This window comes from Ostrea edulis, chromosome 7 (genome assembly GCF_947568905.1).
Source record: "Ostrea edulis chromosome 7, xbOstEdul1.1, whole genome shotgun sequence".
NCBI classification, from domain to species: Eukaryota; Metazoa; Mollusca; class Bivalvia; order Ostreida; family Ostreidae; genus Ostrea; species Ostrea edulis.
In genome coordinates this window covers 68,911,056-68,924,651 of record NC_079170.1, presented here as the reverse complement: position 1 = coordinate 68,924,651, position 13,596 = coordinate 68,911,056, and the positions used below count along the sequence as shown (strand labels likewise).

Below are 13,596 nucleotides of genomic sequence, written 5' to 3'. Positions count from 1 at the left end.
TAATTTTTACTGTGTCGGATTTAAGGTATTCAATGTATAATGACCATATTTCATATCTAATAAATGGATGGTGGAATATTTGTAATCATGGTATCATTTTGAAGGGTTCATCAAATAAAAATAATCCATCATAGGAATTTTCAAAATTTTGTTTACTGCTTGATTTATTTCACCTAGAATTTAACATTGAAGTATATGGGAAAAGCATGTTTTATTACAATATTTTAAAAACAAATTCTATTTTCATAATTATCTCTTGGTAGAAAGTAACATACACTTTCTTTTTATGAAAATATGAAATAAAATTAATCATTGACCGCACACAGTTTTAGAAAATGAGATTTTTCTTATTTTTACAAAGGGCAGACAACTTTTCCAAAAAGTCTTAAGTGCAAAAAGGTCAGCTTCTAATCATTTACCAGTCATGTGAATTTCATCTGCTTCACTTTCATCATTATTTAACAATAAACTTTTATGTTGATCTAAATCCTTCAAAATTGTTCATTATCCTTTCATTATACATGGAATACCTTAACTGGCGGCAATGCTACATGTTATGGTAAGTCATATTGTAGTTTAAATCTGTTATTTTGAATTCCTGTTTGCCTGACCAGGTCATGCTAATATTCAGCCCGAAAATTGGATGTACTGTAGGTCAAAGAAGGACTCGCTACCAATGTACGTGAAGTTAGGTTAAATAAAACAGTTATTTCGAATGTTGACAGTCTAAAGCTGCGTAGTAACAATTTTGTAAAATAAATAAAGCAAAAATTATTCGATATGATATCAGTACCAAACAAAAATACTTGCGTGAAGCCTGAATATTTTCTGATATATCCCAAAGTGACGCCATGAACATTTCAGTCACTAGGCCTAACAGTTTCGGTAACTCGTTTCGTTCAATGATAATGTTTATGATAATAATGTAAAACTGCCAAAATTGTACACAGTTTTTAAGCAACGATGCAATGAAAATGCTTTGTGAACGACTTTAAAAGATGAAAACAACTAGGTATTGAAAATGAACATCTATAACCTAGTAAAAGGGCAAAACAAGCTGCAACCGAAAACTATTATTAGGTGAGGGAATTTCCCTTGCTTTAAAAATAAACACCGAACTAAAATGACCTATACATGACACGAAATAAAAAACCTAGTTTCTTTCTCCATAAGATACTTAAATCAGCCATATTATCTGTAAAATTCAAGTTTACCACAATCAGCGCATTATAACCGTGATATTTTTCAGCAATCCGGAATATCGTTTTTTGAAAAATAAAAATAGTGCTCCTAGCTCGCCCTAAAATATTTTTGAATTTATGTTCTATTGAAAAGGTGTATATTATGAAAATACGTTAAATATTTTGGGCGAGATGAAACCAGTATGCCAAAAGCTTTACAAAATAACCAGTTTTTGGTGGAAAATGACAAAAATACGGTACCATATCCGGTTCTAGTATGTATACAGCTTTAGTTGTGCTCCTATTTCTAAAATCTAACATATTTTTTTAAACCCCGGATTCTGATACATATTTATAACACCAATACTCCTGTTCAACATTTACTTTCATTTTTATATATTTTAAGGTCCATAATATGGGGTTTGTGAATCAGGTTCTTTGTCCTATAAAGGTCATATTTTCGTTTTTAGAAAATCCTATTTTTGTCCTACTTTCTGATGATAAAATCCTATTTTTCCAATATATTTTTTTATCCAAAAGTTGCTATGACCCATGATAATGTTGCAATAAGTTTTTTTAAAAAAGACATTTGTCAAATAAATAGTCATGAAATGATGACTCACTAATAGCCAGTCACTGTACATCCTTGGTCAATATCTAGCCTAAAATTTGATTCAAATTGTAAGAATAACAATTTATGAAAGAACGCTCATGTTGTTTGACTTTTTTTTTTCATATTGTAATTGATATGAGGTGAAATGACAGTTGAGTTAGCTACTGTGATAAAATTATTCACATTGAGTTACATCACAATTTAACTGCATTATATGTTTTATATAAATGATTTAAAAAAATTTAGGAAATCAACGAGACGGATAGAACAGAGAGACTTTTGATGCAGAGACACCACGACTTCAGTCTGTACTCACATAGCTATTATACATCACAACCCAACTGTCTACAAGACATCAACAACAACAATGATGAGAATATGATTCTTGATGATGTTGATATAAAGACTTTGAAAGATGAAGGTACACATAAAAAAAGAAAATATTAATATTTCAAAGAGGTTTTTAAAAATTATTGAATATAGATACAAAATTTAATTGTTTAGGCTTGAATTTTGAACATGTTGGCCAGATCAAAAGTCAATGTCTTATGAAAATATGAATGAGGTCTACTATAATTATTGTTGTTAAGACCCCCACCCCCTAAAAAATGAGAGATTAAATGAAATAAAATCTATAAATCATAAACTATTTCATGAAAGAAACATCAGTAATCACATACTTTTATGTGTATACTGGTCATTGTCGGGTAACTTGTGGGGCTCTTGACTCTTCCACCACTGTTTTGTGTCCTTTCTTGACCAAACTATTCAAATATAAATTTGTCATCAGACACCCATCTGTCTGGTCTCAATCCTTAATGTTATCTTTTAATTACAGGTGTACAGTGTGACCCTGACCCTCTGCTACAGGAGAACCTTGCCTTGAAGAAGGAGTTAGACGACCTCAAGAGAGAACGCTCCAGATACATTTGGAATGTAGAGAAGGTTGCCAACGATGATGCCAAGACAAAGTTTTACACTGGGCTGCCTTCTTTTGCAGTGTTTATGTGGCTTTTCAAGTAGGCATACAAATTTAGTCACATTTGAACATAGTGGCACATAGCTTTGTAATTTTAGTTACCTTTCGCTAAGTTTTACATCATTCAAATATAGATCTGTATTGCATGTTTTTCTATTGCTGTATAATCCTAATACATAATTTAATCCTTTTTTAATATAGCTCCATCAGACCAAAGGCAGAGAGAATGAGGTACTGGATTGGCTCCAACACATACCTGACAGCAGACAGACAGAGGAAATCTAAGAGGTCATTGGAGCTGGTTGACCAGTTACTTGCTGTCCTTCTTAGACTTAGACTAGGACTGTTTACCTCTGATATTGCCCATAGATTTGGTATATCAGAGAGTACTTTTTCCAAATATTTTCCACCTGGATTTCTTTACTTGCATGTGAACTGAAATCTTTAAATCCATTTCCTGCACGTGATATCATTGACAGAACAATGCCATTATCTTTTAAATCAAAGTATTCATCTGTTCGAGTTATACTCGACTGTACAGAACTTTTTATACAGAAGTCCTCTAGTCTTGTAAATCCGAGTATGACATTTTCTAACTACAAACATCATACAACTGTGAAATTTCTTGTTGGCATCACACCATCAGGTGTTATTTCATTTGTATCTGAAGGTTGGCCAGGTAAGGTATCTGACAGAGAACTGACAATTAATTCAGGTATTATAGATCTGTTAGATGAAAATGACAGTGTTATGGCGGACAAAGGTTTTACGATAAGAGATCTATTGGAAATTGAAAAATGTAATTTGAACATTCCTCCATTTAGAGGTGCATGTCCGCAATTTTCAACAGATGAAGTTTTCAAAACACAGGAGATAGCCTCATTAAGAATACATGTAGAGAGGAGTATAGGTCGAGTTAAAAACTTTCATATTTTGGATGGTGTTATGCCTATAACTTTGCAACCATTAGTCACTAACATTTTCCAGGTGATTTGTTGGCTAACAAATCTTGATGTGCCATTAATTACAAATTAATTTCCATTTATGTACATGAGTGTATTTTTATAGGAAGTGCTGCTTTAATTGATTTCAGACTGATGAAAATGACAAATTGTAATTCAAAATGATTTCAAACTAATCATTCTGATTGAACTCATGTCAACATATTTTTTATTTTTGGAATTTGATAAATAGGAGAACAAAACATTTATGGTGGAACATGACATAAAACTTGAATAGATATTAAATGTGAGATTTGTTAAAGGGAAAATGATTCTTATGCTTCATTTAAGTGATCAGTACACAACTCTACTTCTGTACATATGTTACACGTTTCTTGTTCATGTATATTTATAAACCATGCTTGCCATATTTATGGTATGATTCCAGTTGGTTTGTGATTGGCAAATGAATATTTTTTAGTTTAATGTAGAAATTCATTGCTATCTGATAAAAATGACACTTGCAGTCATTTGAAACTGTTCTTCAAAGATATTGACACTTGTTTATACATTTGGGATAAATTATATGAAATAATTTCTTTCAAAACTTAATTAATTATTGATTAATGAATTATTGATTATGAATGTTGATCATTGCATGATTTGGCATTTGTATACTGTACAACAAACAATGATATGTGTGGTTATCTAAATCAAATTTTAAAAAATCAATTGTCTTTCCTGTCAGAAGTGCATAATATATATATATATATATATAAATATATATATATATATATATATATATATATATATATATACAAGTATGATGAAATTTCAACTTTATTGTCAGACTTTTCTTTTATAAAGCAATAACTTCAAATGATACATTGTAAATGTAACTTCAGAGCTTCAGATATTTAAGGATGAGGATTTTTTGCAGAAATATGCATTATGAAGTTTATCAAATTCTGAATTGGGAAAAGAATTACTTCTATCCAGTAGGAGAATAAAATTCAAAGTGGCATTGCTCTTATGACTATATCTCAGGAAAACAGAATTTGAACAGATTAAAAATCTTAAAAGTAGATAAATAATAGAAATTATCTGGAGCTCTGTAACTGGATAATGTGATGCATATAAAATTCAATAAGTCTAGGCATCATAGAGGACACAAACTCTGAATCAAAATATATTCTGTCAATACAAATATTGTTCTGAGCAGCGTCTGTCCATACTACAAAGTCACACCATGGTAATCGCATAATTGCCATTTCTCCCTGAACTTGAGCATAAAACTTGTGGCTCTTTTTGAGACGTGGTCCTTCCATACTACATGTATATTCTAAACAGAAATTTGGACATCCCATTGCAACAATCTCACTCACTTCCATTGTTGTTACTTGAGTTCCCTTGATGGAGTATGAACACTTAATCTCTAGTACACCTATACTGTCACCATCAAAAACTCTCCCGTCACTGGAGGCACCCAAAAATGAGTTATCTGTGCACAAAGTGAGACCTGTATCCTCAACTTTAAAATTGTTGTTTGTGGCAGTCTTCAGATTGACATACTCTGAGCGTGCCTTTGCCTCATTTTGTTGTCCCCACTGAACAGCTGGTGGCAGAGATGCATACCTATAAATACACAGAACTTTAACCTAGGGAAAGAAGCCCGCACAATTTTAGTTATATGTATATCAAATAAAATGATGACAAAAGAAATACAACATGGTGATCAAGTACATTGTATATATTAAAGTTTTTTATCCCCATGTGTTATCATTCATAATAAATGTATTACATTCATAACATTATAATGATAATTTTAGTTCTAATATTATGTTTTCCATATCAACATATGAAATCAACAATTTATATTAAATTAATGATATCAGCCAGGGTAGTTCAGTAGTTAGAACACCCGACTAGTATTGCACGGATACTTTGCAATGTTACAAATTTATACTATATGTACAGATGTATTATGAATATTTAGCTTGGAGAATAATGCCAGCTACATTAAATGTAGCCTGACTTTAAAGGGACTGATTCACGATTTTCCCGAAAATTTTGTTTTTCACTTTTGATGATCAGAATCTACTTGTCTAATGTGTTTAAAAGATTTCACACAAAAATTAAGGTTATACATTATCACAGAAGCTCATTTTAGAGAGTTCATTTTTTGTTTTGTAAACAAAGATTGTGGTATGTTTTTGTTTACGAAATTTTCAAAAGAAAGGGTTATCGATCTAAGTTTATTATATCTTTCACATTTCAACCATTCTTCAGGTAAAATGTGTCATCTAAAAGTTAAGATTTGTGACTATGCAAAATTTAGATGTTTTGTATTACAAAATTAACATTTCACTGGTGTGTTTGTATACATGAAAAGACTCGAGTCTTTGTTTACATAACACAGATTTAAGGCTAAAATATTGCTTTTATTTTTGCATTCAGAAGTTCAAAATGTTGGTTGTCAACATTAAATTAGTTATATTCTTAATGTTTCACATAAAAAATAAAAAATATTTTGTTCAAAAATCGTGAACCAGTCCCTTTAAGGAATCGCGGGCCTAGCTTGGAATAATTGTCTGGTTTTATCGTTACACTGTATTTGTATTCCGCATTACCTATATACACACGTATGCCCATGTATTATAAAGTCATAAACTATCACAACTTACTTCTGAAGACTAGACCCCTCTACAATTTGCTTGATCAAAGACTTTGGATTGGGTCCAGCCTTCAATACATCACCAAATATGGAACTGGTTAAACGACCAATATGTAGTTTCTGCCACATTTCTGATGTCCTCTGGCCTCTTGTACTCGTCTCAATAAATTCAACCAATTCGTGATCAATTGTAATCTGAGGTGCTGAAATGTAAAAGTTAATCATCAGGTAATCATTATATTAAACTGAGGATGCATATGATGGTTAGTATTTTGCATATTCTTAAATAATATTGATGTCCATCAAATTAAAATCTATAAATTTTGCAGCTTTCATTATAGTTATATAGTATATATGAATTATTTTTTCATTCCTTACCATTATCCTCACAAAATATAAGATTTTTCATCCTTGTCACCATTGGATCTTCAATATCCTGGACCTCCATTTCCTTTATGGCTTCTGGGGCATGGTCGGGTATATTCCACAAGTGGGACATCCCTACATAATAAGTGTATGTTTATGAATGACATCTATTGGTGACATAATGACTCCTCAAAATTAACTATACAAAATTGTTAAAATCTATAAATACTAATATCTATACAAGTAATTTTTTCCTGTTGAAATTCAATCCTTAATACCTGTATGTGGAAAGACATCTCTTAATTCCTTTAACTGCCACAGAGTGGTGTTAATATTTATGTCTTTGTCATCTGAATGGCGAGGATCATAGGCTGCGAGTGGATCAAGGTTTTCTTCAGTATCTGCCAATTTAAGCTTTTTCTTGAGCAAAGTGCTGATTGGTCCGATTGACTTTGTTTGTCGCCCAGGAATGATCCATTTACATGGTTGAGATGTACAGATCTCTGAAGTCGTCTCATTAGTTTTTGCATTACTCAATGCAAAAAGTGGGGCGCCTATGTGACTACATGCCTGTGCTAACCTACAAATCCATAAAAAGGAACAACAAAATTAATTTTGATAATAATATAATCTGTTATAAAGGAGTAATCAAATGCCTATATACATGTATTTTTTTCTGAAGAAAAGTGTTGTATATTTTCAATTGATTAAAAGAAATATACAATCATAAAAGATATATCATTAATATGAAATCATTTTAAATTCATAATTGTGGCAATTATGATTTCTGGTTAAATTTGAAAAGCTAAGTTTCTAATTATCTAAAACCCAGCTTTTAGAAGAATTTTACTTTTTATTTGGTGAAATAAATTACCCAATAGGACACTGACAGTATCCATACTGTACATTTGGTTTGCCTGCATTTGTAGTCAGGATGCAAATGAAAACCTGATATTGCTGTTTCCTCATAGATGCCTGACATTTTGCTCTGACATATATGACAGAACTATTTATCTGGAAAGAATGCGTACAACTTTGAACAGATTAAATAAAAAACAACCCTAAACAATGTTGTATACAGTAGGCCTAACAATGTTTCTATATACAGTTAGAGCATGCACTTTTTATATACATGTGCTAGTTCAATTAATATTGATGACTATTTCACAAATCAGAGTTTTTTGCAAAAAATGTGGACGTTTGTGCGTACAAATGTAGGCCTGGCTACGCGTCTGACTATTTAGAACGACTTATGGAGGTAATCGACTGAGAAATCGTATATTTTGGATAAATTTACATATATAATTTTAATTTATTGGGTAGAGGGAAGAGGCATTGATGTACAAACATGTATGTACATGAGATCCACGCCGACTTGGTAGGCCTAGAGATCCAGGGGCTGGTCTACGGACCAAATATATAACAGCTAGGAATGGAGAAAATGGACCGAAATATTCGTACCCGGATCCCGGAATCTCTAGTGACCACCGGTGATCGAACCAACGAAAATCCGATCGGACTCGACATTCTTCATATCATGATCCAAAACAAATTTTGCACGCGGTTTCAATTCCAATTTTGCTTTTTCGTTCATACTGCAAGTCTGCGCCGAAATAGATTAACAATAAGCAGAGAAAACTTCACAAAGCAACTTATTCGCACGATGGCAACAAATGACACTCCAAATTTAACACCGAATTCATCTCAGTTTGTGAAAGAAGAGGTTTGCAATACTTCACATCGTACAGTCGTTTTGCATTTAGCGAATCGGTTTGTTATGTCGTGCACTCAACCTACACCAGAGTGCACAGCTGCTATATGTCATGTTAGGTCGAAATTCCAAATGTTCTTGGATGTTGTTTAATTTATATTTCTGTGCTTTTCAAAGAAAATATTCGTTACGTGATATGTAATCCCATGGCTGAGTTTTGTCCACGACTCTCTCCTATGTAACTTGTATTTTAAAATATTACAGGAAGTTGCACGAGGGAAATGGCTTTCGTTGAATAATGTAACATACAAAGATCCAACAGGCAGAGAGAGGTAAATCGGAATTCTTCTGGTATACTGGTCCCCAAAGTATGATGCTGAAATAAGTTTCACCGAAGGCGGTTTTGCAATATGTGTGATCACGTGAGCGGTCACTAAATTCGTTATATTAATTGGCAAAAAAAAACCCTGGTAATTAAGCTCGACTTTAGATTCCTTGTGTACAATGAAATTTTAAAAAACTTTTTTTAAACATCTTTTTTTTTAAAGAGGTATAGCACATTTGCTGACGATAGGGCCGACTCAGAAATCTAAATGGAAAACACCGGTTTCCAATAATAGACTGGCGTGTTATATTTAATGCCTCGTTCACACGAAGAATTTAATTCGCATTAAACGTAAGTTAATCCGAATTAAATCTGAACTGCGTTCACACGGAGATTTTAATGCGCATTAGTTTACTTTGAATTAAAATTGACGTCGTGAACGCTAAGCGAAGCCAGTCTATGCGAAAGTTTTTTGGACCACACAGGACATTCGGTCCTGTGTAATCAATGAACACACCGGACCGAACCAAATTTTGTCAGACCGAAAAACCTAATGTAAAAAAGTGAAACACGTGAAAATGCAAAACCAAGGGAATCTTATTTATTATACTAGTAATACTATACCAGGGATCCCTCCCGTATAATACTCTAGACAGTCCATGCGGTTTTAATCACATTCATTTACGTATTTGGATTTGTGTGCTATTTTTTACTTATAACAAACATTTAAATGACTCCGCATCAAAATAGTAAAGCTCGAAACCGGACACTGAGACATCGGACATTCCGGTCCGGTGTAAAAAATGATGCGTCGGACCTGAGGCACTGCACATCGGTCAGGTTCGACGGTCCGATGTCTTTCGCATAGACTGCGAAGCTAATTTGAATTAAATGTAGATGCATGCGTAATGACCAATTTGGGTCACATGCATCATACCCATGGTCAGCTATATATATTAATGTTAGTTTTGTACGAAAAACTAAGCAAAATGATAATAATCACTAAAAACATGTACAGACAGCATGTCATTAGATAATGTCAGATGTAAATATGTTCTCTGCATAGGCATACTGAGTAATACATGTGGAAGGAATTGTTTTTAAATACGACAACAATGTTTTAAAATAGTGATAATATGATTTTCTTTTTTACATTTTTTAAAACAAATATGCCGCTCATTGTTAATTTTTATACCATATGACGTCATAGTAGATTTATAATACGTATTAGTAATTGAAATTACGTCACAACAATAGTCAGAGCAATGGTGAAAAAGACGTTCCGAAGTTTTAAAATTGGGCCCATGAAGAAACAATATATTGTTTTGATTGAATGCTGGTTGTTAGAGGAAATAACAAGTAATTTCTTGGGAACATATGAATAAACATGACGAAAAACTCTTTATGTGTAGATCAGTTATGTATGTAAATTGTAAACATGTAGTATACTACATATAGGCCTATATAACGTTTTGAACAAAGAATTCTGTATCTACACAATATTCAGTAAAATATCTATAAAAATAATTTTCAATAACATAGTCAATTCTATATTTTTGCGCACCCTTTAATACAGATGCATACGGATTTAATGCGCATTAGTTTACTTCGCATTAAATATTACCGCCGTGTGAACGCTATTTAATTCGAATTAATTTAATGCGCATTATTTTACTTCGCATCAAATTTGATTCGAAGTAAAATTTAATGCGCATCCGTGTGAACGAGGCATAAATATAAGGCCAATGTTTTTGATGTTTCGTTAACCAAAATAAATAACTGCCGCAGTTTAGCTTTACTGACATTAATATGAGTCGTTCTTTACTTAATAAACCATTTCCCTATTTGGAATGATGAACAGTACAATATTTTCATAGACCTGTGCATTCATATTACACAACAACCCTTTTACATATGGCATTACTGAACTCACTGTTCTGACATGACTGCAGCGCCTTTAATAGATGTCATCAGTTCATTTGCTTTTGGTTGATAATTGGAGTGTTTATCTTTGCCTAAATATCATATGACAGTTGCTACATGAGTTGTTTTTTTTTTTTTTTTTTTTTTTTTTTTTTTTTGAAGTCAAACTGTATAACAGTTCTTTTCCTCCCTTGACTTATTTTTACTTATTACATGCTGTGCATTTGTGTCCTTTTTCTTGTAGTATTTGTTTAGCTTTTCGTCAGCCACATTACGGTTTGAAATTCCTGCATGTGCACACAGGAACATGTTAGTGTAAACAAGCGGAACTACAATGATCTCGGAATAAATTCCCTTTCTTTAAGTCGTAACTTGCGCAAATATTAGAAGTTATGATGAAAATGACTAATATTTGTTATAATATATGTATCACATTTACACACACACACCCCCCCCCCCCCCCCCCCCCCCCCCCGTAATTCTGAATATTCACGTCACTGATGTTGATGTTAGCAAAATGAAATTGATCTGGGATTGAGAAAGGATATTAATTCTTCCTATTTTACGATGAATATATAAATAAATTATACAATATTTTACAATATATAAATAAATACAATATTTTACATATAAGTAAATACAATATTTTACAATATATAAATAAATACAATATTTTACAATAAATGTTTTAGGAAACATTGGAAAAAATTAATTACTTTAAGAAATGTTTCTAACAAAATTTTAGCCCCATGTGAACACTTTGAAATGGGGGGCTGCCCCAACATTCCTGCTTTTATTTTTATCTTTTTATTTTACCTATATTGTTAACTCGGTATCAGGACAACTCGCCCCAAGACAACTCGCCCTCAAGACAACTCGCCCCTAAGACAACTCGCCCTCAAAACAACTTGCGCCCTCTTTGGGACAACTCGCCCCCTCTCTTAACTCCCCTTCATATCATACATGTTTACAATTATTATTATACCCCCCGCAACAAGTTGTGGGGGGGGGGTATACTGGAATCGGGTTGTCCGTCTGTCCGTCCGTCCGTCTGTAGACGCAATGGTTTCCGGACTCTAAAGCATTATCCTTTCCACCTACCGTCACCATATCATACATATGGACTACCCATGGGATGAAGATGTTCCCTATCGATTTTGGGGTCAAAAGGTCAAAGGTCAAGCGCACTGAACATCGAAGTAGCAATATGGTTTCCGGGCTCTAAAGCGTTATCCTTTCCACCTACAGTCACCATATCATACATATGGACTACCCATGGGATGAAGATGTTCCCTATTGATTTTGGGGTCAAAAGGTCAAAGGTCAAGCGCACTGGACATCGAAGTAGCAATATGGTTTCCGGGCTCTAAAGCATTATCTTTTCCACCTACAGTCACCATATCATACATATGGACTACCCATGGGATGAAGATGTTCCCTATTGATTTTGGGGTCAAAAGGTCAAAGGTCAAGCGCACTGGACATCGAAGTAGCAATATGGTTTCTGGGCTCCAAAGCATTATCCTTTCCACCTACAGTCACCATATCATACATATGGACTACCCATGGGATGAAGATGTTCCCTATCGATTTTGGGGTCAAAAGGTCAAAGGTCAAGCGCACTGGACATCGAAGTAGCAATATGGTTTCCGGGCTCTAAAGCGTTATCCTTTCCACCTACAGTCACCATATCATACATATGGACTACCCATGGGATGAAGATGTTCCCTATTGATTTTGGGGTCAAAAGGTCAAAGGTCAAGCGCACTGGACATCGAAGTAGCAATATGGTTTCTGGGCTCTAAAGCGTTATCTTTCCACCTACAGTCACCATATCATACATATGGACTACCCATGGGATGAAGATGTTCCCTATCGATTTTAAGGTCAAAGGTCACATGCACTGGACATCGAAGTAGCAATATGGTTCGGTTTGTCATGCCATTTGTTTTTTACACTCAGAAAAGAGGTAGTTTATACCTATTACCAACACCCTTTGGGAGATTGGGGTAAGCGGGGGGTATTCTTAGTGAACATTGCTCACAGTACCTCTTGTTTTTGGACTAAATCTAAGAAGTGTATTAGCAAAAATTAATAAATTTCTTATAGATAGTATATACATTACAGACAAAAAGACATGTTCACATAAACACCAAACTTCGTGTCTTTTTATGCTAGATGAAATATTTTAGTGAAAATCCAGTGTTTGGGTTCAAATTCATCATCACTTTTATGTACATGCAAAATACATAATTTCAGCGGAAGCAAGTAAGCGTTTGGTAGGGAGAGAATTAGCTTGGTATATATATATAGCTGACGTAGTATAATTATATATAATCTGTGTCTGTTGTTAAATCTAATTGTTTGATTTCCCCAAGCTGTTATCAATTTACTTCAAACGTTAAGGTACTCATCATCAGAGTACTTTTCACTTTGAAATTGCTGCGTACAAAGAATCAGTAAAGAAAAGCCGTTATGAAATTTCAAACATTGGAATTTTATGATTTTTCATTGGGAATTAGTTGAGAAACGCATTTATTTAAAAGATAATTACATATAGCAGAATATTCATGCTTCACATTTACACTTATGTATACTGTATTGATAAAACACTTTATACGATTGAAAGTGCAATTTTTTGTACAATTACACACACACACACCAGGGTTGGAAATTATAGCCCGCCCGAGACGGTCTGTTTCTCAAGCGGACGGGAACAAAACTTTAGATGACAGTCCGGTGGTTGGGCCAATTTAAATAGCCAGTTCCTATTTTTAAACGGATAATTTCTATTTTGAAGGTTTTTTTTTCCTCATTCACAAAAATGTACAGACGCTATCCGTTGTTAGATTAGGTATCGTTGTGAATAAGGTACATGTAAGA

At 33.4% G+C, this 13,596-nt stretch overlaps 3 protein-coding genes across 3 annotated transcripts in view; 2 read left to right on the top strand and 1 right to left on the bottom strand.

Annotated features, from left to right (window-relative positions):
- The first annotated feature begins 2,076 nt into the window (after positions 1 to 2,076).
- On the top strand, positions 2,077 to 3,245 carry LOC130048753 (uncharacterized). Its single transcript, XM_056145798.1, has 3 exons — positions 2,077 to 2,215; positions 2,633 to 2,813; positions 2,975 to 3,245. The coding sequence occupies exons 1-3, from the start codon at positions 2,077 to 2,079 to the stop codon at positions 3,210 to 3,212; spliced, it is 558 nt and encodes a 185-aa protein (XP_056001773.1). The 3' UTR covers positions 3,213 to 3,245.
- A 1,322-nt stretch (positions 3,246 to 4,567) lies between these two features.
- LOC125653799 (uncharacterized) lies at positions 4,568 to 7,162 on the bottom strand. The gene is made up of 4 exons (XM_048883417.2): positions 7,033 to 7,162; positions 6,767 to 6,889; positions 6,399 to 6,591; positions 4,568 to 5,349 (listed from the first exon to the last, which is right to left on the bottom strand). Exons 2-4 carry the CDS (start codon positions 6,885 to 6,887, stop codon positions 4,815 to 4,817), a joined length of 849 nt encoding a protein of 282 aa, XP_048739374.2. The 5' UTR covers positions 6,888 to 6,889; positions 7,033 to 7,162; the 3' UTR covers positions 4,568 to 4,814.
- A 917-nt stretch (positions 7,163 to 8,079) lies between these two features.
- Positions 8,080 to 13,596, top strand: part of LOC125653801 (ADP-sugar pyrophosphatase-like) — a 29,373-nt gene continuing 23,856 nt past the window's right edge. Inside the window, exons 1-2 of the mRNA XM_048883421.2 lie at positions 8,080 to 8,477; positions 8,730 to 8,797. Coding sequence (XP_048739378.2) covers positions 8,187 to 8,477; positions 8,730 to 8,797 — 359 coding nt within the window. The 5' untranslated portion in view covers positions 8,080 to 8,186. The remainder of the gene's footprint in view (positions 8,478 to 8,729; positions 8,798 to 13,596) is intronic.

Excerpts from the sequence above, each read along its gene's own strand:
- LOC130048753 (XM_056145798.1), top strand. The coding sequence starts at position 2,077 with ATGCAGAGACACCACGACTTCAGTCTGTACTCACATAGCTATTATACA. Across the intron at positions 2,216-2,632 it reads AAAGACTTTGAAAGATGAAG|GTGTACAGTGTGACCCTGAC; the intron begins GTACACATAAAA and ends TTTTAATTACAG. Across the intron at positions 2,814-2,974 it reads GTGTTTATGTGGCTTTTCAA|CTCCATCAGACCAAAGGCAG; the intron begins GTAGGCATACAA and ends TTTTTAATATAG.
- LOC125653799 (XM_048883417.2), bottom strand. The coding sequence starts at position 6,887 with ATGTCCCACTTGTGGAATATACCCGACCATGCCCCAGAAGCCATAAAG. Across the intron at positions 6,592-6,766 it reads TATATTTTGTGAGGATAATG|CACCTCAGATTACAATTGAT; the intron begins GTAAGGAATGAA and ends TTTACATTTCAG. Across the intron at positions 5,350-6,398 it reads GAGGGGTCTAGTCTTCAGAA|GTATGCATCTCTGCCACCAG; the intron begins GTAAGTTGTGAT and ends GTGTATTTATAG.